Raw genomic sequence first — 26,226 nt, forward strand, 5'->3', positions numbered from 1 at the left:
GGTACAATGAGTGCAGTTCTGCTGACATACTTGTTGATTTACGTTGGGTTCGATTTTCAAGCTATGAATATCAGTGAAAGAAGCAACGTAGGTGCTGCTGGTTTCATTTGTTACACGCTTGCCTGCAGCAGCAGATATAAACAGAGATCTAGATATAAACACAGATCAGGTTCCTGTTCATTCTTTTTACTTCATTCCAAACCAGTCAAAACAGTCCTTTTCTCTTCCCTACTGGATCTAAGCAGATGGTGACCATCTCAATCAGTATGTTCTACAAGACACAGATGCTTGTATGCTACAATCAGAAATGTAACTGCAGTACATAGAGACAACCCTGAGCATTATTTAATTTAGCTAACCTAGATACTCATAGTTCYGAAGACATTAAAATATGGGAAGGTAATTTGCCAGACTTCCTGTGTGCCAAGCAGATTTGTACAGCCTGTGTTGAGCCCATTCCACTGCCTCTCCATGGCCTCTCCACAGCCCTACCTAGATACAAAAATATAAGCAGCTGCAAACATACTTCTCAGTACAGAACAGGCAGAAAGATGTGGCATGTTATGTCACACACAGCTGTTATGACTAGGTATGGTATTACAGACTGACCTTCCCACAGGAAAAACACTATGGCAGCTGCTTACAGGAATAAGGGCTTTTCTTCACTGTAAAGCTCACCTGATAAGATAACTTTGGTGATGCTTCAAATTCAAGTCCTCTCTCAGCATAAGTGTGCCAATAGTTTCAACTCAAAATAGTTGACTCTAACGGTAAAAAATARTATGTGAACACTGCTAAAGAAATTCGTTCCAGGGAGTGATTTTTGATTGCTATGTTAAGGAGTGCAGAAAGGCTTATGCTCACAACACTTGGGGCTAGCCGTAGTTGGACAGAATTAGTCATGCGCCTACTGCATTACACACAGTGACAGTCTACTCCAGGCCCCTACAGGTCTACAGTGTTACTAGGACATGYGGGTCTTTATTCTTTAAAAGAGGTTTCGGTTCAATCTGTTCTGATTCCCTTGTTACATTTTGAATCTATGTAAACTTTAATCATCTATCCTACCATCATGGTAAGGATCTCCAATGTTTAATTAGGTCTTATATAACGAAAGGCCTCCTCTTGCCTGGTTTGAATCTAGTACTTAATTCCTGCATGGCGAGATACAATAAATAATCCTTTTATATGCACATTCTCTGTGCTCCTCAAAACTTCACAGACTTCTAATCTATGAAATAATCCCCTTCTACTAGCTCTTGATCAGAATGAAGAATCTCAGGTTACTTATTTTTCATTTGGAAGGCATTTCATACCTCTGATCATCCTTGTTCCTTTTCTCTTCACTTTTTCAAGTTGTATTATATCTCATTTGAAATGGAAGAACCAGAACTGCACACAGTATTCCAAATACATACACACCATTCATTTATACTCTGGCATAATATAGTTTTGGGGATTTTAATTCCTTTTGTAATAATTCCCACCATTTGTTTACTTTTTCTGGCAGCCACTGTGCACCAAGCTCACCTYCAAAACTATTTATTATAACCCCAAAACTCATTCCTGGTGGCAAAAGTCAACACAAGAGCCTATGATTACTTATGTAATATTAAGACTGTCTCCTCCCATCTACATTTTTCTTCACAGAATTTCATCTGCCATTTTTATCACATAGCCAAATCAACATTGTAAAGTCCTTTTACAATTGATTACTGGCAACTCCTGTTTTTACTACTCTGCCTATTACAGTCAGCAAACTTTGTTACTTAACTATTAATCTTTTTTCCTCCCACCCTAACTAATTTAGGAATGAATTTGAGAGCACAGGGCCTGAGCACAGGTATGCACACACACAGTTCATGCCTTTACTTTTTTAGTATTTAGTAAGAGACATTTACTGAACTTGTAGGTGAAGAAAGAAATCATTTATTGCCTATGCTACTAGTTATTCATTGCCCTTTACTATCAGAGAAAATCTTGACACACATACTTGATTTYGAACTCAACAACTTCTATCACCTATCCCCCTGGAAGACAGTTCCTACCTCTCTGTTTTCCCTCATCTGGCAAAATATAGGTGCAACACTTACCTGCTTTGGCAAAGTATTTTATGATACATTGATGAAACACATTACAAAAACGGTTAAAGCTTCTTTGTCTAAGCAGAAATGGAAATKAAATGGAACATAATGAGATTTGAATGAGGAATCTCATTTAAACACTTGTCCAYGGTAGGTTAGCTTTAAAGTTAGAGATATTAAGTTAAAAATTTTCACAACTAGCTTCAATAATAATAAAAAAAGAACTGTGAAACTGCAGGCATAATAAAAAGTAAACCTGCTATTTTTACAGAATATACACCTAAAATTCTCTCCTTAAGCACATGCTTTAAAATCATGATTCCTTCAATCCCAGAAATCTTTGTGAAACTCTAATGAAACCTTCAAAGAATGAAAAGGAGAGAATGGAGAAAAAATTACATAGATGTATAAGTGGCCACTAATTTTTGCCAAACAATCAGTAAGGTCTAAAAGCAAAAACAAAACAAAAGAAAAAAATTAACTATTTTTCTTTCTCTTTGGTATCATCCCTATTTGCAGTAGGTCTTGAGATTCTGTCCTGTAGGGCCAGGATATTCATTCCAAACACAAACACACACAGCTACTGCAAAATACCCATGTTCTTACCGAGTCAGCCTCCAAGCACAAGTATATTCCAACAGCTGATTCACACTGAAATGTCTTTGGTCATCCTCATGCTATGAAAGAGAAACATACAATGAGATATTGTACTCTGATGTGAAGAATGCACATGACAGATTCGGTTGGCATCTTCCAAAGTCAACATGTTCTTTTAGTAAATTCCTTTTAAAGTGTTGCTCTGAGATTTTTTGGTGACTCTCTCATATCATACTGGCTTGTTATACAGGTACCACAGAAGATTATCACAGTAGTTCCTTTCACTACATAAATTGAAGTTTATTATGCATTAAGATTATAGTTGGGCCTCCCAAGACCTGCCTCCGCTTTCTTGCTACAGACAGCAGTAGGCATCCTTCTTCAATTGCAATGTGCACAGAACATGAAGCAGAAATGATTTTGTATCAACAACCTCTCTGCTGCTTCGTTTCCTAAGAGGATGGAATGAAGAACGTTTGTACCATCCTTTGCAACTCCTTCAAAGAGGCGTATATCCCCCCATTTTGTCTCATTTGGCATGTTCTGCAGACCACATCTATTCACCATCAGATGTAGTCTTTTCTCCAGCCCAAAGGATTTGTTGCCTCTGATGTCTTAAATCCTTCTACCCCACGGAGGTAGCTCAGCCCACGTCAGCCACACACYGCTAGCTTGTAAGCACCACTATGTCCTGAAAAATCTGTGTCATCTCTGATTCACAGCTAAGTCCTGATCCCTATAGCCCAGAGGGGAAAGTTACTGAGTAGCCTGTGACAAGCATGACCTGAAACACACTGGACTTTAATTACTAAGGGAATGATAGTTATGATTAGGTATCACTCAGGGGAAGGAGGGAGAGAAAAGAATGAAAATAAGAAAATAGAAGCAGGAAAGTAGCACACCATACAGGCATATAGTGGTAAGGAGCCTCTGTTTCCACAGTGGTTGAGACAATATGTTTTTTCTCAGCACCTCTGAAAATGCCACTGATGGYTGGGATGGACATAGCTTAGGCAACTGGGTTACAATCAGTTTATCTGTATGTGTACTGAACTAAAATATGTTTGCTAAAAGGTGAAGCAGAGGACAGAAATTACATTTGGCCAAGGATCATGAAAAAATCTGGAAAATGACTCAATTTTAGGCTGGATTAAACTAATGAAACTTCTAAGTTCTTTCGTAAAGGGAAGAAAATGGTTTTTTACCTTAAGYAAAGCTTTTCAGTAAGAAAGAAAAACTCTTCTGCTAATTTTTACTGTTTTAACTTTCATATAATAAATAATTCTTTWAAAAAACAGAACAGCATAATCCAGTAGTGATAAAATATGTTTCAACTTTATGATTTCTTTCTCTTAGATAGCATTAAGAACTAAAACTATATTTTCAAAAGGAAAAGTCCAGTATTTTACCTGCTGTGCCAAAAAAACCCTTCTCCTATTATTTTGTATGTTAGTGAATTYAAATATTGAAAGCTTGTTCAGAGTACTGCAAACACACTAGCAGTTTTCTTTAGGTAATTGAAGCAAGTGTGTTTGCAGTACTCCAAGTACAGTAGTGGYCTGGAGCAAACATTTCTGAGCAATTTGTGTTTCTGGTATTGTTAGATTCAGGTTAAATGGATTAATTCACAGATGAATTAATTCAAGCTAATTCTATTTTAGATAGAGCAACAGTCCAAGATGGATGAAGAAATCTGCCCAAGATGGATGAAAAAAGCTTTTTTAGATGTTAAAAATCTTTTTAAGAACACTCTGTTTTCCCATCTTTTKCCATTAATGTGAACTCAGAGGGAGGGAAGATATATATATTTTAAGTCACACTACCCTACAGATGAGCAGTGTAGACGCTCTGCAAAAAGTACCCCGCATTTTTATAAAGATCATCTAAACAATGCAAAACTGACTAAAGSAGGGAGCGCTGGAGCTCACAGATAAAATTACAGATATGTGTGATTGATTGGAATCTAGAAGCTTCAGGGGACCTGATGGAGCATGGAAAAAGGTGGGTGTATGTGAATCATTTAGCATATAAATACATATGGGAGATGATTACATAGAAGAGCTCCCAAAGATATTGATATGCTTCTGTGACACTGGTTAACCACATCCTTAGCAGAGATTTCTACCAAGTAACATGTCTGAAACTTCAAAATTCTAAAGGATCCTACAGATGACAATGCGAATTCTCCCAAAGAAGGACAGAAAATTCACAAAAATAAATGGTAGCTGCACACGTAAATAACTGCCCAGGATGGATGACAAAAGCTTTTTTGGATGTTAAAAGTCTTAAAGTCTCTGCCTATCTTTTTAAGAACACACAGTTTTCCCATCTTTTTYCATTATGTGAACTCAGAGGGAGGGAAAATTATTTTTCATAAACTGTCTACAAATCTGTGTTTTTCAAGTACCCTGTAAAACCAATCAAGCTGCAAGTTTCAGAAAACAACAAAAAACAAACCAAAAAACAAATAGCATTTATGACCTCAATCGAGACTACTTCAGATCCTTGAGTTCAATATGGCTGAAGTGGGATTCAGAACATCCAAAGAGACGCCCAGGTACCTACAGAGCTGGGTGCACARCGAGAGGAGATGTTGCAGTTGCCAGAGCACCATCACCTATGTCTCTTCCATCARGGCTTCCTCCAAGCCAGACAGACTTGCTCACGCTCCTGCCTGCAAGCAGGATCCTTCCTTTCTGACATGAGTGCCTTGTCGCATGTATTCCCTGGAGCTGGATGAAAACTTTGGGTCTGTGACTTACGCCATCTCTTGAGCTGTTAATGTTCTTTGCTATTATTAGTAAMCTGAAGTAACTTCATGGCCTAAAGCTTTCACAGCGTTTCAGTTATCATAAAGAGGTGATCAATAATTCACTTGAACATATCTTAAAACATCACCATTCCTGGTTAAGCCCTATTGTAGGTTATTAATTACAGTTTCACAAATTCTCTGAGACAACAAATGTTTTCTAATGGCCTGAACACTGCTAATTTATCTTCCAAGCTTGTTACCTGCCTGAAATATGGCTTGAAAGACTGTTTTTGTTTATTTGTTAGTAATTATTCTACTTAGTAATTGTAACTATTTCTGAAATGTGAAACGTCAAGAGCTGCTCACACTCTGCTCCTGGCCTCCACAGTGCACTGTAGTATATTAAACCTCATTTAGACCTGTCAAACTGCAACAGTGATGAAGCAGGCTTTGAGCATATCAATAGGACATGAAGCATTTTTACAGYAGCACAATTTTAAAGGATACTTAAATATAGACAAATGGCTTCCTAGTRTCTGAGATACTTCACCATCCCTGTGAATAGGACACATACATTCAAATAATGGAAAAACAGTTCTTATCATGATAGACCACTGACTTCATTTTTCTCGGTTTGTGATTATGCTTGGACGCTAACACTTAACTTGATACCTCTGGTAAAATATTAACAKCATTAAGACTGGTAGATATGAAAGTAAAAATGTTTTTAGATTCTCAGGAAATATCACTTGCTGGCTGCTTTTGTCCAGAATTTCCTTTCTGGAAGCAAGYGATGTTCCTAGGAAGCAGGAAGTGTTCCTTGCTGCCACACCACTACAAAGACTCGTGCTTTACTCAGATATTAAGCATGTGAGGACAGCACTGAAGAAATGCGTCTCTGAGATTAGGCAGAGCCCTCTCTGGAAATGGCACCCGGATGAAGGTTTGTGCTTTTATGCTATTCCACTGTGCACGCTTCCTGAACACTACCCATCCTCTAGGATGGTAACATTTCTGACCCACTACAACTTTTGGAGATTGTGCTTAAGAGTTGCCTGTTATGACGAAATACAGAGTAGGATAGACATGACATACAACATCAAAACAGATCTAGCATTCATTATTCAGAGTACTGCACAACTGTGTCCATAAACTGGATCATCATTTGACAAGAGAACTAGTGTATTTTTTTCAAATTTACTCTCTTCCTCGAGATTTCAGTGCATGGAGAAAAATCTACAAGATGCAGAATTCACACTCATGTCAGCAGAAGGTCTTTGTTTGGTTAGATAACAAAAAACTGACCTTCAATATGTTTTTATAATATAAAGATAAGGTTATGTTCTCTGTACAGGCTTTCTTTGGAGGTTAAGCAGGAATCTAGGGTCTTGAAAATTCAGGTATTAAAAGGCTTTTGTGCAAGAGTGTTATGGCTGATAAATCTCATGTCTCAAAAAATCAAAATCAAATTAAAGGTCACTGACTGGCTCAAGAGCTTGTGACTCTATGAACAGTCCCAGGCCAAATTTCTTGCTTTAAGTCTTCAGTTCAAGACAATTTCCTCTTTTTCGAATACATCGTAACACAGAATACCAGTTTCCCACAGAGTGGAGAAATATCTGTTTTCTTTAAAAAGTTATATTCACAAAATAATTGTGAATATTCAGTTACTTGCCAAAGTTTATAAACTCTGTTTTTTTATTAACCTTAATTAAATAGACTATTTTAGTAATTCTTTATTGAGTGCATGAGCTTCACAGAAATGAAGTCAGAATCACAGTAGAGAATTTATTAGGAAATTTGGTGCTGAAAGGCCTGAATGTTACTCTTCATCCTATTAATATTATGGTGTGCCAAAATACCCAGTTATTGTGGATTTTTTTTAAAAAAGAAATAATTTATGCTCAAGAGTTTCCTGCTCTCAAACAAGCTGGCAATTTGGTCCAGACATTTGAGTTCACTTAAACTCTGAACCACAAGCAATTAGTTTGTAATTATAAATATCAGATCTATTGCTCCTCTTGCTTTCTGTGTATATTTCTGTTGCCTTCCAAGGACAACTGGCTATTAGATACAATATAATCAGTAATCCAGCTGTGACATTCAGGTGTCTAATAATACTTTGAAGGCATGGTGATACAAGAGCAGCAAATCATCATTCACCATATGCAGCAGAGAGAGAGAAATGTATGTATCACAGTATAAATTTTAAATAAATGTCTGCTCTTAGATCAGGATTTCAGCTGAAAAGCACAGGCACACAGAATTGATACAGCCTTCTACCTGCTTACAGGTGACCAGCTTGGTCAAGGGGCTAACTTAAGAAATTACCCAAAATCTTAATTCCTAAACTCTATCACATTACTTAGAAAGGTGAAATAAGAATTCCTTGGATGCTGCCTTCTCTCTAGGCATTGTGCAGTATGGGACAATTATGCTATCGTGAATAATAGTGATTTGTATATAGCAAGAGTTATTTTTAAACTATGCATCTCAATTTCAACAAGGTACAGGGGATCATTTGAGGCTGTCTCTTTTCAGTGTAGGTATATAAATAATACCTTCAGTGTATGCTGTATGCATACAAACAGCACTCTCTCATCAAATTTCTAATTCATGTTACTGATTTCTCAGGGCAGGAAACACTGGAAGCCTGCAACTGTCCAGCAAAAAGGCTAATAATATATATTATTYCATTTAATAGATAAAAACAGTGTCCTAGAAAAGGTAAGTAATTTTTCCACGATTACACAGTTACATGTGTTCATAATTATATCTAATCACCTTCACTTTACTCTTCCCAAGCCCAGTTTTCTTTGGCAYCATTGTATGGAAAAATCAAGTCTTCCAGACTCTTAACACAAGATATCTTGTCACAGATCTAAGGCTAAAAAGGATAATCATTTAATCTCATCTCCTATTTAATGCAGACAATGGAAATCATCCAGGGATTCCTACCTGGAGCTCACCAACTTGCAATTCAATGACAACAAGGTATCATGACAAGACAGAACTAATTCCATAGGTGACTGAACATGAATATTGTTCTTTTTGTGGCTTTGATGATACAATATGAGGATGAGAAAGGACACATGAGATGAATACTTGCTCACCTCCTTCTGAGGGCATACTCACACATCAGATCATTTTCTCTAGATTGACAATGAGCAGCTGGCAATTCACTGATCTGAATCATTTTTGAAGAGGTGACCTGGTGATGAAAGCTTCCATGTTTCCTAAGTTACTTTCTTCCGAACAATACTAGACCAAGTAGAATCAATGTTTTTCAAAAATAGATAATTAAATGAATATTCGCAGTGAACAGTGCAAATAATTTAAGCCACTATTGCACACAGTAGCACTTGATTATTCCACTTTTATCTRTAGAATAGCTAATGTCTTCAACAGAAGAAAAGAATTAAACATATATTATATTTGGCCTCATTATAGTCCCTTTTTAAATGCTTCAAGAAACACATTGCACTGAACCTGACGTTTTTCATCATGGCACATAACAAAAATGAAAAGAAAGCCTCTATTCTATTAGAAATCTGTTATGTGGCCTACACATTCAGGCTGACAGTATACGTACTTAAAGCATGTAATTGGAACTATCTGAATAAAGCCAACCACTGCCAGGGAATAATGCCTAGAACACCAAAGCTTCTGCTGTACTGTGAAGTTTGAGTTGGAAGTAATTCAAGGTGGACCACTGGGAATAAAGCTCACATTTAGGAGCATAGATCAGTGTCACTAAAGCTCAATAATCCCTTCCAAGGCTGCTTAATCTCTAGTAATCTAAATATCAATCTATCTGGATTTAAGATGTGATAAGACAATGTTTTCTGTAGGGACATACGCCTATGTGCAAACAAGAACACACACACATGCATGAGTGCAAGCCACACTCACACATGTATGCATAGAGAGACAAACTGAGATTCCAGCTTTTATCAACCTACTCTGATTTTCAGTGATAATGATCCGAATCCACATATGATTCATTTTATGCAATACTTCAAATKATTTTCCCCTTATTATATTTCAAAACATAGAAAGACCAATCAAAACCAGTAATTCCCTGACAAACTGAAATCACTAGTGTGAGTCAAGTCTGACAGAACTGCATTTTTCTAAAAAGGTTAGCTTTRTTTTCTTTTCAGTTGAGAGTCCTCTAGAGTGATGCATTAGGTACAAGTGCAGAAACAAGGCAGACMTATTTCCCAGAACATTTCAACTGGAGTTGAGCACTAAAAAATGCATGATGAGGAAAGCAAATAATCTCTCTTTGATTATAACCGGAGATTGTTACATAATAGGATTGGAAGAATTTTACTCTTTCAAGGAGGCTGAAAGAAAGGAAGAGGAGAAAAAAAGAAAACATACCGTTCGAGCCAAACTTTGCTTCAGATTAGTAGTGATATGTAGCTGAAGCTGAATGCAGGTGGTTGACTTGCGAAGAGTCTCGTGGCTGCCCAAAGTATGATTGCTGCAGTTTTGTGATAAAAACAAATGATTAACTCTGTTTGCACTTCCTTCATCATCTCTCTTTTTCTMATAAAAGGACTAGTAGACTAAATTATAAATACAAAACAGACTGAAAAACRTAAAACTAGTGCTTGGGAGCTACATCTGTGAARACTGACAGGGTTTGGTCATGACTTMTTTTCCRGCGAGAAAATTTCAAAATAATCACTTAGTTGWATCTTTGACTATTAAGTTATGTTACAGAACAACAATGAAATAAAGAAAATATTCTAAATAAAYTGCATCTGCTTCCAACTCTGTCTTTCAAGACAACTCCTGTAGATTCTTCAACCCCAAATCAGTGTGATTTATACAAAGTTATCTTGAGYATGAAAGCACTACTGTGGAATGACTTGTAATGTTTGATATCTAACTCAAAAGTAAAATATAAACTATATGTTTGAAAACCATATTCTTTAAAACACGTAGGTCATGATCCTCAGAGAAACTAAAGTTTTGATCTTGTGCAGCTCACAGAGATGGTATGAAAAAGAAGCTATAAGTCAGTTTTCCACCCCTGAAATCATATGCCAGCTAAGGCCACACACAGAGCTCTGCTCATTCGGCTGGAATGGCTCCTATGAACTATTCTGCTAGCCAAGGATGCTTTTTATTATTTTTAATATTACTTGAAACAAAAATCATTTTAGTGTTTTCCCTCTTATTGTTTTAATCAGGTGAAATAATGCAAAAATAATCTTAGAGCTAAGGCAAATGCTTTTTATTAAATAAAAAAAAACTTTGGGATTAATCATTAGGAAAAATGATACTGATTTTAGCMAAGGCAAATTCATCACTGAAATGAGTTAATATGCATCATCAGTTACAACTCTAGTGCATGTTCTCTTAGATTCATGTTGTTTCTTTCAGGTCTCCAGACCCAAGCATGTCAAAAAGGATACTCCATGTTCATATGGATTTACAGCACGGCAAGTTGTTTCAGAACTCCCTGGGCCATGAAGGAAAGTGGATTCTTTTACAAATTGTCAAATGTCACAGAAAACCTCACAATTCAGCTATAAATGGTGTTTATTTCTATCTAAAAGTGWTTTTTTATGGAATAGCTGAATAAAATTGGTGGGATTCAGTTCCAGGAAACACTGGCCCTGTGAACAAATGACAGAAAGAGTGACTGGAGTAGAGACTTATATCTAATGTGGCAGTAGATGTCCCCAATAGAAATTAATGGTTAAATTTAAGTAAGTGTACTATACATAAYTGCCACTCAGCACAATTACTGAGGATTCATATATCTTGTAAGYGTTCTGCGCTTACCCTGCACTGTAGGTAAGCAAAATACATACTTCCTATTAGAGGTCACAAGAGGTGTAAGTGCAGATGTATTTTTTAACAAAGACACTGAAGGTCTCAGAAGAGAAACCCATGACCATTTGACAGAATAAACATCTAGAGCAAGGTCCTTTGACAGTGCTTCTATACATTTGCAAAATTCCTTATTAAGGACAAGTACAGGTTGAGAGAGAGGGCAGAAGCCACAACTGGCACAGTGAATACTAGTACTGTTGTAAAGTGTGTCACTACTATGCCTCAGCCCTTCTCAAATTCCTTTACCAGCAAAAGTCCAAACAACCTATTCCCACTTCCTGAGACTATACCAATTTTAAGTTTCCCGTGTTGTTCCTCAACTCATATTATGCTGTGCCTACYCACTGCTTTCTTCTAACTTCCACTCTGGATTTCATCTGATCAAGTCTGCCTCATGACTCTGCAGATGAACTCCTCTGTGACCTTGGTGATTCTTCAAAACAGCCTCACACCTGTTTTTCATCTTTCCCCCCACCATTATTTCTGCTCTTCCCAGTCTGCCCTATTTGTTGCCAACCTCAAGACAGGTGTAGTAACAAGAAACCTTTACACAAACACACCTGCAAGTCCTGAGTCACTTCATTCCAGATTGCTCCAGTATTCTTATTCCCTTTGATGCAATCGTTACACCAAGCCACTGCTAGAAAATGCTATGGCAATACCAATTTATACCAGTAGAATGCTCCTCTATGGTTATAATTTTCTACTGCAGATGTASAAAACTACTTTTGGCCAGTATAATTATTCCACATCATCATAACTGAGACAAAACAAATTACAGCAATGGAAGTTTAACATTTGGTTATAGCCACATTTAYAGTAGGGGGTTGTGTTAGCACTCCTGTGTCAGGCAGATACTAGACCTCATCAAATCCTGTATTGAGATGGTGTGGCTATCTGAAACACTGTAGTCTAGAGCTGCTGGCCCTAGAGCTGATTTCATGGATGGATTCAATATACATAAATGCAAACAGAAAAGCTTTGGCAGATGCTGTGATACAAGAGACTAGACCATGTGGATTAATGCCTCAGCAAACTAAGGTGGAAATTTGGCCTAGATGAAAAGGAAACTACAAGAAACAGTGATGCAGCTTTAGTTCCACAGACCAGCCATGGATTGAAAAACTACCTTTTAGCCATACCCTAGGCTGCAATGCATTCTCTAGCTTGGTTTCTTACAGATCTGCTACTGCATCTGTACTAGTAAGAAAAAAATAATGTAGCCACTTTTAGAGAATAGCATAGTTACTAATAACTGGATCACAGTGTATTGAGCACTGCAGTGGAAAACACTAATAAAAATGCAACATTATTAACACTTTTCTGCTTATTTTGCTGAAATACTACAGGAGACTACAGCTTGGGCCAGAATGCCACAATAAAGGACACAAAGCAAAAGGCAGTCTTTGTCTTTAAGAAATGAGGTAACGACTTGGTTAAAATGAAGTGACTCGCGTATAGTCCCATAATCTCAGTAACAGGGAAAGAGAAAAGCCTTCAGTCTCTTGACTCCCTCACCACTAGATGATCTTGCTTCCACACAGCAGCAACATTCTCTGATGTGCTATAAGCTCCAGATCCCAACGTAGTTCAACCAGATTTATTAAAAAAAAAAAAAATCTCAGCTGAGCAGCATCCCTGAATGAGAAGCTTAATCTACAGCAAGAACAGAAAATGAAGTTTATTTTTACAAAGAAGATGGGCATCCAAAAGGTGTCTGCTTCTAACCACCCCAATCTGTATGAATTTAACTCTACCTCTTTTATAATTAATGGTTTGGACTTAGAGAGAAAAATAACTCTTATTTAGGTCTCAATTCTCAGAGAATAGAATTAGCAAGGCAAAGAAATATCATCAATAAGGTCACACTTCTGCTCAATGTGTTAGCAGAACTGCAAAGCAGTAAGATAACTATGCTAGAGCACAAGCAGAACTAAAAATTTGTWTGAAAAGATCCTTCAAGAAATCCCAAGTCTTCGAAAAACATGGCATTTAGAAATAAAGCTCATAAATATCCTTAGATTATATTCTTTTACTAGGTCTGTATTGCAGCTACTTCTTACTAACAACCACTAGATCAATAATCAAAAGAGAGTCCGGTATTCTTTTATATAGTCATGCGCTTCATTTTATTAGGCACTTCAGAATGCTGGTGGCCTGTAGCTCTAAGGCAAAAAAGTCTAAATGGAGAATTGATTCATTGCAGTCACAMGACAAGAACTGTTTTTGGCTTGCTGCTGGCAGCAAGAGGTAGGAGTTATTTGACATAAGCAGCTTAACCCCAATATAATTTATCTTTACATAACATCTTTTATAAAAGGCATCATAAAAATCTCGTTTGAGGGGCACCCATTCTCTCTCGTTAAGAGATGAGAAAGTGCGAAAGCAAAATTTAAAGGTGAATGTGAGAAGGCTTGGATAAAGGGGGGATTTTCAGGTATCGCCGATAGCCCTCCAAGAACTAAAAGATGAAGATAAACATGACACACATAAAGGACTGGCATGCATATGCACAGCTAGGAAGCCTAGAGAAGGAGGGTAGATTCAACCTATGGGTTCATACAAAGATCAAAAACTTCTGTGAGCAATAGTAGAAAAGAATGACAAGGATTGGGGTCGTCATTGCAAATAAACGGGATTTTACTCCCCTATTCTTTCAAGGGCTGAGTTCTACTTCTAGATGAACATATAAAAAAGAAACTGCAGGAAATCCAACCTGGGAAGTGATTAACACACACCTTACAATGACAGAAGGGGCAGGGAAAGCTGCCAGCAAATCCTGATAGTGTTCTGTAGATACCATAAGAAAAAGGAATAAGGGGAAAGTCCACAGGTTGAGGCAAGGCCAGAATTTCTGATTAGTGAATAAAATTAAGTTAAAGATTAGAAATGAAGTGAGATTCCAGATCAGGATCTCAAAGATCATTCTATCAGTTACTGCCTGAACTACAACCTATATGCAGGTCTCTGCTATTTTAAATTTGTATATTTGAAATTTGATATTTGACTTGTGAGTCAGATACAATATAAGCTCATGGATGTCTCCATAGGAAGGGAATAATGAATGATCATATCTTGCAGTGTATATATTATTAGCATACGCATGTGTTCCCCATCCCACTTAAAGCAAAACAGATTCCAGGAATCAGCAAGTCTTTCAAGTTTTTCTGCAAAAGGCAGGATGAGATGCTTATTCATATAGTTCAATATAATACTAAATGAAAGCTTTTGACCAATCTTCACAATGTTTCTCATCCACTAACCTACTCTGGTCTGAGAATAGTTCATCGTGTCATTGTTTTCACTTCATTTTATTCATTTCTGGATTATAATAAAGCAGAAGCAGCACTGCATTCCCTTTGCTGTCTCGTAACTCGTGAAACTTCAACTGGAATTCATCACTGAATGAATTCCAAATGCTCCGCAAGAGAAGAACTTTCCACAAGTACATAAAACTATAGTGCCTCTGTTAAACAACATAGTGAGGAAAGCAGTTTGCATTACCAGATAGTACAAATATAGGAAAAAGTTTCACCTCGAGGCAACTCTGCAGGTCATGTTAAGGTACCCAACAGATGGTTTTATTCGGGGTTTCAAATTTCAAATTAAGGACTCTGATGAGGAGAAGAAGACAGGTGAAATTATACCATAGCATAGAATTACAAGCTACTGAGGCCAGAACTGAAGCTCAGTGCTTTTTGCACTACAGCAAAGGAGCTCAGCAAAAAAGAGGAGGACATCATTGACCTTGTTTCACTGCTAATGAGACGTGCTGAGATTGTGCAAGTGCAGGAATTTAAACAGTCCCCTATTGATGAGTTCTTCCCAACAGTGAAAATAAAACTGTTTAGAACATACTGTACACTGTACTGAAACACACTGAGCTCACCCTCAATACAATGACTCATTATTTCCATTTTCTTTAGCAATTAGTTTGAAATAAGAAGAAAGACTTGARAAAACCAAACAGGCTCTCTTATGTAGTTAACAGATCTATGACCTGATTCTCTTCTCAGTGGTTCTAGCATTGTATCATTTTCACACAGCATTCCACTATACCAGCTCCTGCTTTACGTAGATTTAAATAATRCTCACAAATCTTAAAGTGTCCACCTTGAATTGCAAAGTATAACTCACTACAAACATCTGAATATTTGACTTGTGTACCTGTGTAAGATTAGAGATGTCCAAGCTGGCTACAGAATGAAGCTTATTTACATGGTGGGACACTTACTGCTCTCATGGCTATATTGCTTTCGTTAATCAAGTTGACTTGCTTTGGGCTAGTTCAGGAAATCTTTACTTTACACTGCCAATATGGCTGCATATAAAGATTTCCCCTTCAATTATAGGATATGTCTACATTATTTCAACCCTTCAAACACTTTTAATGTTTTTAATAGATAAACAGTCATTCCTGCAGTGTCACTTTAAGATGTTACAACAGAGAACTGCCCATTTCTGCTGAAAGTTACTGTCCCAGGAGTGCAGCTAGCAACATGGAATCTGGACTTGCACTTAGCTACTTCGATGTTAAATCTCCTCATTTTTGATGACAGTTGAATTTAAGCTGCCAGAGGGGGAGAAACACCTAGCTGAGTCCAGCAGTGTTTATTTTAAAAAATCACAAAAGTTTACTTCTATGAATATAAATCAGAACACTTAATTCCTAACTTCTAAATTACATACATTCAGAAAGACCTGCTTATAGGTATAACATGTTTTCTGCAATTACAGTCAACATCAAACTGCTGGATTCATTTACTTTACTACTGTTGCAACTGGATACAAAGGAAAATCACCTGCTAGGCAGCTCTTTGTAATACTGTTTCTCATCTCTTTGGTGATTTTCTCCTTTGAAGAGATACATACCCCCTCCTGCCTACAACACTCCTGTGAGATATTGAAGTAGCAGCATCCCTGTTTTATGGATGAGGAAGAGAAGAAAAACAGAGGAGTGAAACAAATTATTCAAGGCTGGACAAAGCTTACGTAAAGGGGACAGAATTTGAATCCCAGATGCCCTGCTGGAAAACCGAAGCAAATGATGACACTATCATTCCTGTAGAGCATAAATACAGAGACAACATGTTCCAGGAGTTTAAAAAGCTATTCTTTTAGTGTTTGGAACACACTACTCTAACTTTCCCTACGGTTTTGTTTGTACAGTGTATAAGCAGAGTGCATTAATGCTTACATGATGTAATACATAATCAGTACCCTTTCCTAATGAGATACTTACTTCTGTAAGAATTCATCAGACCCGCAAACACTTAGAAAACATTCCTCTTGGACTGGGTATTGATTTATGTARTGTAGGATCTCTACAATTAAGTCATGAGTGATACAGCCAGCTGTAAATAAAGATAGCAAAAAAATTAATAGTAGCTTGCTAGAAAATTTCAGGCTACATTCTTGAGCAAAGAAAGTAAGAATTTCTTTGTAAATGCTAACTACTGCTGCTGTCTAGCCCCATCAAGAGGAATTAGAACAAGCAATATATGATCTTTTTTCTTCTTTGGTTCAGATGCAGTACAACAAGTCATAGAATCTGGGTCTATTTGGAGGAAACTGGTGGCTTGTGAGGTAGCTGGAATGAATTGCTGAGCACTTTTCCAAAGCAGAAAGAAGCAGCAAGTGGATATTTTTTCGAATCTGTAAATTTGAAGTTGTTTTTGTGATTAATGTATCAGTACATTTCCCACGTGCGAACATGATATGATGTAAAAACAGCCTCTGTTGCTGTACAAGACACACAGAAGCTTCAGAAAGTTACTTACCATTGTTATTTCTTTGCACCTTTCATTAGCCATAACAAAGTGATCATACAAATTCTATGCAAGTTTATGTAATCTGCTCTTCAGAAATACTCTATTGTTTTGACAACTCTTCCCCAACACTTCCTCATCTTTTTAAGCCATTTTACAACCCTGTCAATACACTTCCTCTATTCCTATTCTAGAAAAACTGGTGAAAACTAGAAGAAAATAAGATGCRTAATATGTCAATCAAATTGCAAACATATCTGATAAGTTTGGTCTTTACATGCATGCAAGGCATGCTCCACCAGACAAGTTAACTGAGTCTTCAAGTCTGAGATACTCCCTCTAGAGGGGACAATACCTGATTTTTCAGTGAAAAGTAGGCACATAACGCACCGAGGTGGTTTTGCAATGCTGGATTTGGTCTTGACTTCCTCCAGAATTTTCAGGCAACCTTATTGTTTTTATCTGACAACAGAAAAGCCAAAGCAGATTTTCCTTTTCTTTTCATTTTATTCATTTTATCCCTTAAATGCTGCAAAATCAGTGGTCACGGCTATATTAAAGTCCAAGCTTTTACTACAACCTTTAAGTGAACTTTCTGTCATAAAAGTGAGAAGTATTGACATTCGAAAAAAAATCCCCTCCAAAATAAGCACAAAAATCACAATTCCATGTTGACCAACTTGCATCGCTCCAGATTCAGACAGCAGCTGCAAACTAAGCCTAACCAGACAGTTTAGCTGGGTTTAATGGTGTTATGAATAGCCAGAGTAGCCAAGAGTAGAAAATTCATAATAGCAAATCTGGTCCAAATTTGCTATGCCATTATTTTAGAACAAACCAAGAAATGCCAAATTGTTTCTGAGAGGAAATTTAGGATACTATGACTATGATATTCACAGAACAAACAACAATTAGGGGTGGGGGATAGAAGGGGATGACAAAAACCAAACTGAAATAAAAAGAGTTGGTTTCCTTTTGACAACTTGCTGTTTAAGCAACTCTTTATAGCTGACATATAAACTACAATGTTTATTTGCAAAATTTACACACAGCAGAAGAAGGGACATGATGCAGGATCTTGAATTAAAATTATAACATGCACTTTGCTCAAGTTACTCATTGTAAAAAACTGAAACTTGCTAGTATCATTCATTTGCACTCCATAGATTCATTTTTCTTTTCTTGCTCYGCCATGCGTTTTTGCATGACCTAACAGTTCTTTCTGCTTTTTATGCGAGATGGGGCAAAAACAGTGTACTCCCTCCTGCCTTCRAATGCATCCCACTGTTTATTTAGCCTGTCAGCAAATTTAGGATAGGAATTGTTCCTTACATTTGCTTTGGAATCAGCTCGGCTTTCTAAGATGTTTTTGTAAATAAAGTTATACAGAAAATACTTCGAACAACCTATAAGGTAAAATGAAGCTACAGGACAAAATATTTGCCAGTAGTTAAGATTTTGTGTTCAGGTGAACATCAGTGTAGGTCCTTTGCAGATCCTTTGCCTAACTGACATAGTGCAGGGAATACCACCTTCTGTTCAGAGTGTCCTGAGATTTGGGGACCTTGATTTCATGGAATCCAGAAAATAAAGATTCAAGGCTATTAAAATTACTGCTTTGCCAGGCTTTCCAATAACAATGTAGATGCTCCCAATACAAATAATCAAACTTGGATGAGTAAGTGTGGAAGTCTTAGTGACTGTTTTTTGAGAATAAACTTTTAAATACATGCTGACATTCTGTAGAGCTTTGCACTTTCAGATTTCAACCCATCAAACTGAGTATGTTACAGCCAAATAATTCCTCAACAACCAAAGAAAAGATTCATAAAAAAAGATTATCACTTAATGAAASAACACAGGAAGAGAAGAGGAGAAAAAAAAATATTTAATTTCATTTGTTTTTCTGTTTGTAGTTTAACAGATAAAGATTACCGGAACTGGAATCCAAGATCCTCCCATTCACCACAGATCCACCATCCACTGTGGCAATGGCAGCTTCCCACAGACATTAGCAATAGAATAATTCAGGTTGGGAGGGACATTAGAAGGTCCATCTACTCCAACCTCATGCTCAAAGCAGCATCAACACGTATTCAGATCAGGCTGCTCAGGGTTCTGACCAGTCAGATCTCAAAAACATCCAAGGACAGAGACTCCACACCCTCTGTGGGCAATAAGTTCCAATGCCTAATTATTCTCTTTTTCCTTATATACAGTCAGAACTTCTCTTGCTTCAACTTATAACCAATACATACTTCCCTTGRCCTGGTCATCAATCCTGGATGCAGAACAGTCTTAGAAACTACAGACTCTTTTAAGCCTTGGATTCAGCAATAGACTCAAGGATGTGAAAAGTCCTACGACTATAGGGCGACAATCCATATGTTTTAAGTTAGGCACATACTTAAATATCTTTTGAATCAAAGTCTGAGTGCTTCCATTTGCGACTGGTGGAATTGCTGCCAACTGTGATTAAAGAAAGTATAGATCTATACCTTAGCAAAAGTTGCCATAAGCTTGATATTTAATGTGATTTTAACTTTACAGCAAATATCTCAAACACGTATGACAAAAAATGCACTTAATACATAAAGCTTACTCTCCAAGTGTCTTTTCAAATAACATATGTTATCACTTCAGCAGAACTGAAYTGTGGAAGCTATGGAAATCTCAATCACTTACCATTTTGAGTAATAAGCAGTGGATATGGTGAAGAATCTGTCCAAATGCTGATTCTGAATTTTGATTTGCCAAGGATGCCAAGGTCTGGGAACCTTGTTGTGACACTCCAGATTTTCCCAGTATTTGTCTTTAAGTCATAAGCAGGATAGGCACTTCTTATTCTGGGGAGAACATACAATAAAATTAAGTCTWAACAGATACATACTTCAGCTCTCTTGTAACAAGAACAAAACAAAAATACTGCAATAGCAACAGCACATAGAAAGCTGTTAGCTTTCTATATATTTTTTATATGTTTTCCATATATTTTGTGCAAACAGAGGGGACAATAGCAGCAACCTAGACTTTGTTTTGATGCATTAGTGAGATCACTTAATGTATGTACACCTATTTATTTTACTTAATAGGGAAATCATAACTAGAATCTTCATGAACTTCACAGSATCACTGCTAAGCCTGACCTGAGTGAAGCCAAAAGATGTTGAGACACAAACTTCAGTGTAGTGTGATGAGAATAATTTAAGTATAGTGGCTATCAGGGTGCTCAAACATACACTTAAATAACAGAGTTGTACCACAAAGCCAARAGCACGTGCACAGACAGCTGTGACTAGTACAGCTGGTCAAAATGAATATGCTTTCTTTGCGAAATTTTATGTCACTATTTTCACCCAGCACTAGGATCCAGCTTGAAATCCTCATTACTTAGACACTGGTTATTTAAGCAAGTGGCTTTAGAGGACAATAACTGTTACAGTCACTGAAGTCCTCTGATCTTATATACCATTTCCTATAAAATATATCATCCCTCCTCCTTCCAATTACCACAAACTTGCGGAAACGAATTCTCCCTGAGGTGCCATTTCCTGATGAACGCTGGTCACAGGTATTAAAGGCTGTCAGCTGAGCTTAAATTTGCTTTTTAAGCAAATAGACTTCACAGCTGCAGGTAAGGGAGTACATATTGTACCAATTGAGTTTTACATTTCACTAATTGGCCTGAATATTTTAGTAGCTAAATTCAAACATCCTGCACTAAGCATATTGCATTCTTTTTTGTTTGTTAGTTCAAGCAGCATTTTGTGGCTTCTGAGTTGGCAGCACTTTATAAGATCTCTGATTACAGTGTATTTTGTGCCACAGTTCTCTCACAAAGTTCTTCATTACTATGTTACCTCCTGCCTCGGGGCTGCTTCCCCACGCTCTTAAACAACAGTACAAACTCCTCTTTTGACATGTATTTCTACAGCATGAGAAGAGGAGGAAAAAAAATCTGGGCTTCCAAAATTAATAATCCAATGAAGCAGACCATTCTTTATAATAAAAAGCCAGGGGGCATGATGTTTCAGTGGAGTAAGAGGAAATGAGGCTTGACAATACCTGCAGTACATGAGATAGATTTATACTTATAGTAAAAAATCATTATACTACAGCAGCTGTTTTGGTGACCTATGTAGTTGGTGTCAGCCTATTTTCTTTGTGAGCAAGGTGCACATAAAGCTTTCCACTATCACCTATTTCTGTGGAAAGACCAAGAACTGAATAAGACTGAAAACTTCACTACCCTTTCTCTAGCAGCAAATTAATGGGACATGTGCACATGCAGAGCATGAATTACCCCCTCAACTTGGTGGTAGTTATTTCAAAATTAAATGCACCTCCTCTTATCCCCCTTCCACCTTTTTGTATTCTAGGATAATCTGGAGACAAAAATTTCCTTCTTATGCCTTYCAGACAAAAATGCCTTTAGTTCCAGAAAGTGTTGCTTGTTTATGGACACGTATTATTTTCAAGGAACCAATGGACTTCTCACCTGAGCTGCTGGGCAAAACACGTGCATCTCACATAACAAGAATTTTGGAAGTTAGGCCTCCCATAGCATGGCTGAAGTACTACAGAATTATTATGTGAAGAAAATCTTGTGCCACTTGTCTTCTATGTTGCAACAATTCAGCATATCCAGAAAGCACTAACTTTCTGAGGGACCTGCTCTTTCACAATGCCACGTTTTCCTCTGCAATTCACAGCATGTCTCTGAAGTCAGCAGAAGCTGGAGGAACTCTGTATTTTGAAGTATCAAATCCCAAGACTGTCAGTTTGGCATCTTCCTCTGGTATTAATCTGACTTCAAGATGTATTCTAAAGCTACCCATTCTGCTATAGCTATGCTCGTAACTGTAAATAAAACCTGATAAAGGGGTTTTGAAAAYTGCTTTAAAGTTGCATATCTGTACAATGAAATGTTTCAATTATAGATTGTTACCTCTATGAATACTACCTGCAGAAAAACATAATGGGTTTCTACTCGAGCTACATGCTGGAGCTGCAAGTTTGCATGACAGAGTTAGAATTATGTATCTTGCCTCTGATGTAAAAAATTGCTAGTTATTGAGATTCTTTGGGAACTAGAAGGATGGTCCTTCACAAAGACTGAATGGGTTAGTTTTTTGCAAATCAATGAGATTTCTTGGTCTCTTCTTTGCTGTAACATTTTCTTCTGAGAATGCTTTCTTTTTTGATGGACRAAAAGCATAGTTTCTTTTCATTTTCTTTTTAAAAGAATATGTGCTACTGAAGTACACAAAACAAGTGATTGCAAAACAGGAATGGCTTAATAAAACAACCAACTCATTTATTCAGGGAAAACAAAAAAGGAATCAATAGCCTGTAATTGGAGCACGAAGCTAAAAGTAGAATGTTTGGACACAGAAATCTGAATATCTGAAAGGTAGTCTGCCATATGGAATATGCCTTCAAGTATCTGATGTTATTAGAATTGAATATTTGGGGTAAAACCTGATGAACCGTGTAAAAAAACTGAGACTGTACGAATGAGAGTGTTTGGAGGCTGACTATCTACATATGTAGCTGTATGAAGCTAAAATATATTCACTGTTAATTTCAGGGCAATACCAAACTAGATTTTTTTTGTTGTTTTGAGAGAAGTAAGTTAGCTGACCTTGAGTACAGTCAGTTCAATAAAGTCTAATTAAATAAAAAAAAGCAGCACTCCGTTTCTCATCTACTTTTGAGGGGGAAAAATGCATGCACTTGTAGTAATGACTTGCTAGTGTGATCAGTGAATACATACAAAAGGCAATGAAGTTGCACAGATGGTCTCAAGTCCTGCATTTCTTATGGCTCTTGGATTTGAGCACAATTTCTTTTTGTGAAGATTAAGTGAAAAATGTTCAATCCCATTAAGCCACACTATTAACTGTAATGGTAAACAGTAATTAAAGGAATTTTTTTCACATGCCAAATCTAACTTTTCATCATCACAGTACATAGCAATTCTTGTCTTGTTTTTCTCCTTCTCCAAACTACACATGCATTAATGTTGTCCAAGAAAGTGACAGAAAACAGATCTTAGGTTTCATACATTAAACCCCACGAATACTGAAGAATTAAATGTACTTGTCAATAATAAAAGGGACAGTGAAGGGAGAAAATATTTTCAGAATTAATATTCCTTTGTGGATTTTAATCTTTAAACCAAAATTAGCAGTCTTCCCATATTTAAAGATATACTGGAATTATGGCAGTGTTCAGGAATGCAGGGATAACCAATACAATTAATATAAATAAGGAAAATGTGACAGTTGGTCGAGTAAAGTTTTTTTCATTACTTACTTCCCTACTGCATTGCAAAATGCAACTGTGTTTTCATTACTCCCTTGAGTCGCTTCAACCAGCTGGATAGACCAACCTGCAGGCTGAAAATACCAAAAAGAAACCRGAAGAAACAGAGCTTAGTTATTTAGATAACAGAAAGAGAATAAGTATAAGGTTAACCTTGCATTTGGTTCCATGAGAACTAACCATACCTTATCACTGTTTCATGGACATGATGGAGCTCCAAATAAGCACAAATAACCGCATGGATTTTGACTGCACTCTTCATGCTTACAGAGATAAAATGGAAAGTCACAAAGCATCATCTGCCCAGGATTTATTTATTTTTTTCTTCCCCTCCTTGTAAAACATAAGAAATTCCCCACAAAGTTTTMAAAATTCACCTAGTGTCAGACTGCAAGTGATTCTAAATGTGAAAGACATACTCTTAGTTTACAAAAGGGAGAAGAGACAAATGAAGCTTATGCTGCAGTGAGTTTTAATTCTTAACTTCTCCCTTTCTGCCCTTGCAGGAAGCTCAAGATTCCCTCAAGCTCCACAAACCTCTCAGGTAAGTCCATAAGAAAGACAACAGGAAGCTAGTGTATTCCGTCTGAACAGGAAAGATCCCTGGGTGCTTGCTTTCAACTTTGAGAGCACAGGTCTGAGCTTTTATTTTGGGCCAAAGCTCTATTTTGTCTATTTGCCACAGTACACTTCAGTGAGAATGTTACCTCCAGGAAAGGGTTTAATAGTACCATATCTGCAAGCCCATTCTACATTGCACACACAGACATTCTGACTCAAGACCCAACTGAAACCAACATCAAACCCCTTCAGAAAGAGGAACAACTAATGAGGTGACACATAAGAGGAAACAGAGATCTGGTACAAGATGGAGTTTTGCCATTTTAATAATAACAACACATTCTTTCTGGTCAAAGAAATGCAATGTATCTGAAAAGTTTGTGGTTCGGAAATTATTAGTCACAATTTAGAAGGTGACATAAGTATAAAAGATAAAAGACCAGWTGGAAGCTGTAGAGGGGGAACTAGAAAGGTTCTAATGAAATTAAAGACAATAAGGAAGCAACATCAATACAAGGAAAAATTGGAATGCCTAGTAGGAAGACAGTGGATAACCTTGAGGATTGAAATAATAAAATGAAATTAAATTCAGTAATAGAAATTCATAGGCTGTAAGGCTCTGATACTAAGAACTGCCTAAAAGTTATTTACAGAAGGTCCTTCAATAGTCACTGGAAAGAATAAGAACTCTAATATTTTATTTTTTTCCACTTTTGTTAGATAACTACTTTGTAACACAACTACAGTAGGCACTAAAAAGACTTCCTGATAGAGGCTCACTACTTAAAAATGATGAATGATCTGATAACACAAATGGGCTCGCAACATTACGCAGTCATTAAAAAAAAAAAGAAAACAAATACTGGTCACACACATATCAAGGTAGATACTTTCACAAAAAGATATTTTTACGAGGCTYTAGGAAGTCTTCTTGTGGGATGCTGTGTATAATGCTGGTCATCTATATTCCAGATAAGGAATTAAACTAGAAAAAGTGCAAAGAGGCATTACTCCTGCTTGTGGAGGAACTCTAACCAGTAGCAGGAGAACACCTCCCAGAGCACAGCATAGACAGCTAAGAAAGTTAGGGCAGGAGTTGCAGCAAGGGCACAAAGGGAGCCCAGAATCTTTACTGAAGACTGCCTAGTGATGGTGGTGAGGTGCCACACGGCACAGTCTCCCTCACAGGCTGCAAGAATTGTCCTTAAMATGGCAGAGGCTTCAAGAAGGATGCTGCAGCCCAGGTTTCCAGTTGCATTAATATTATAACTCCTTGTTCTTTCGTTTTGATCTTGCCAAATTTTCAACAGTTCTTGTAGAAATGGCCCACACTGCATGTCTGCATCCACCCTAGAAGTTGTTTTTAATCTTTTTAAAAWTTTTTTATGAATGAAAGTCAGATACTTTTGAAAAAAAATTCAAGGAAAAACACAATCTGCCACTAATAACAAACAGTCATTAATACTAGGTTGGTTTTAATACTAAGCCAGCAACAGCTAGCTGCCAGCAACAGCTAGCTGACAAGTAATCACACTAGGGGATTGAAATGTGAGGATAATTGGTCTCTGGTTCTATTTCCGCCCCCCCCCCGCTCTTTCTGGTAAACGTTTCACAAATTTATCCAGGTATACCATGGAAAAGAGAGCACTGAATAAATGAGAAGTTAAGAAAAAACAGGCCACAGTTAAAAAAAAAAAAAATGAGGCTGGGACAAACATCAAATGGGATGGGAAGAAAAAGATAAGAAGAGAGTGAAACAGCAACTGGTAGCTCAGGAAGGATGAACAGAAAGAGATTAAGCAAGGAGAGGGCCGAAAAGCAGGACAGAAAAGGCTGAGAGGAGATAGGTACGTAGCCTCAAATCCACAGCTTCAAGAAGGACGTTGTTAAGTAATTACTAAGCAACAGGAAAAAGGGCTTGAGAGATGAAGCAGGAATCCTGACCCTCTCCTGCAGGACAGGGACCTGAATACAGGAGTTGTCASTCTCACTGTGCCTTTGCTGTCAGCAGTCCTCAGTGAGTCCCAGTGACAAACAGGCATCCTGTAGACTGGTGCTAGTTTATGCAGAGGGCATTAATMTGCCATAGCTAATAGTAACTCAGGTCAGTTCTGGTATGAGAGGTATACGTAACAGACATATAGCTCCAATTCTGCTGACGAATCAYGCAGCTGAGATAATACATGGATATTTGGTTTTGTCATTATGGTTTTCAGGTGTCCAGAAACCTTAACTCCTCCCCATTGTGTATAAAGGTAAAATACTAACTATACGATTACACATT

At 37.2% G+C, this 26,226-nt stretch overlaps 1 protein-coding gene across 4 annotated transcripts in view; it reads right to left on the bottom strand.

The window, feature by feature from the left end:
- The window catches only part of PIK3C2G (phosphatidylinositol-4-phosphate 3-kinase catalytic subunit type 2 gamma), a 220,371-nt gene that overhangs the window by 190,727 nt on the left and 3,418 nt on the right, over positions 1-26,226 (bottom strand). For all 4 annotated transcript variants that reach the window (XM_085324048.1, XM_085324047.1, XM_085324049.1 and 1 more), the window contains exons 2-6: positions 23,373-23,455; positions 19,740-19,900; positions 16,529-16,640; positions 9,820-9,922; positions 2,691-2,761 (exon numbers count right to left, since the gene is read on the bottom strand). In XM_085324048.1, the coding sequence (XP_085180174.1) occupies positions 2,691-2,761; positions 9,820-9,922; positions 16,529-16,640; positions 19,740-19,900; positions 23,373-23,455 (530 nt within the window). The remainder of the gene's footprint in view (positions 1-2,690; positions 2,762-9,819; positions 9,923-16,528; positions 16,641-19,739; positions 19,901-23,372; positions 23,456-26,226) is intronic.

Source organism: Rhea americana, unplaced genomic scaffold (genome assembly GCF_003343005.1).
Source record: "Rhea americana isolate MKP2758 unplaced genomic scaffold, rheAme1 scaffold_9, whole genome shotgun sequence".
Taxonomy (NCBI): domain Eukaryota; kingdom Metazoa; phylum Chordata; class Aves; order Rheiformes; family Rheidae; genus Rhea; species Rhea americana.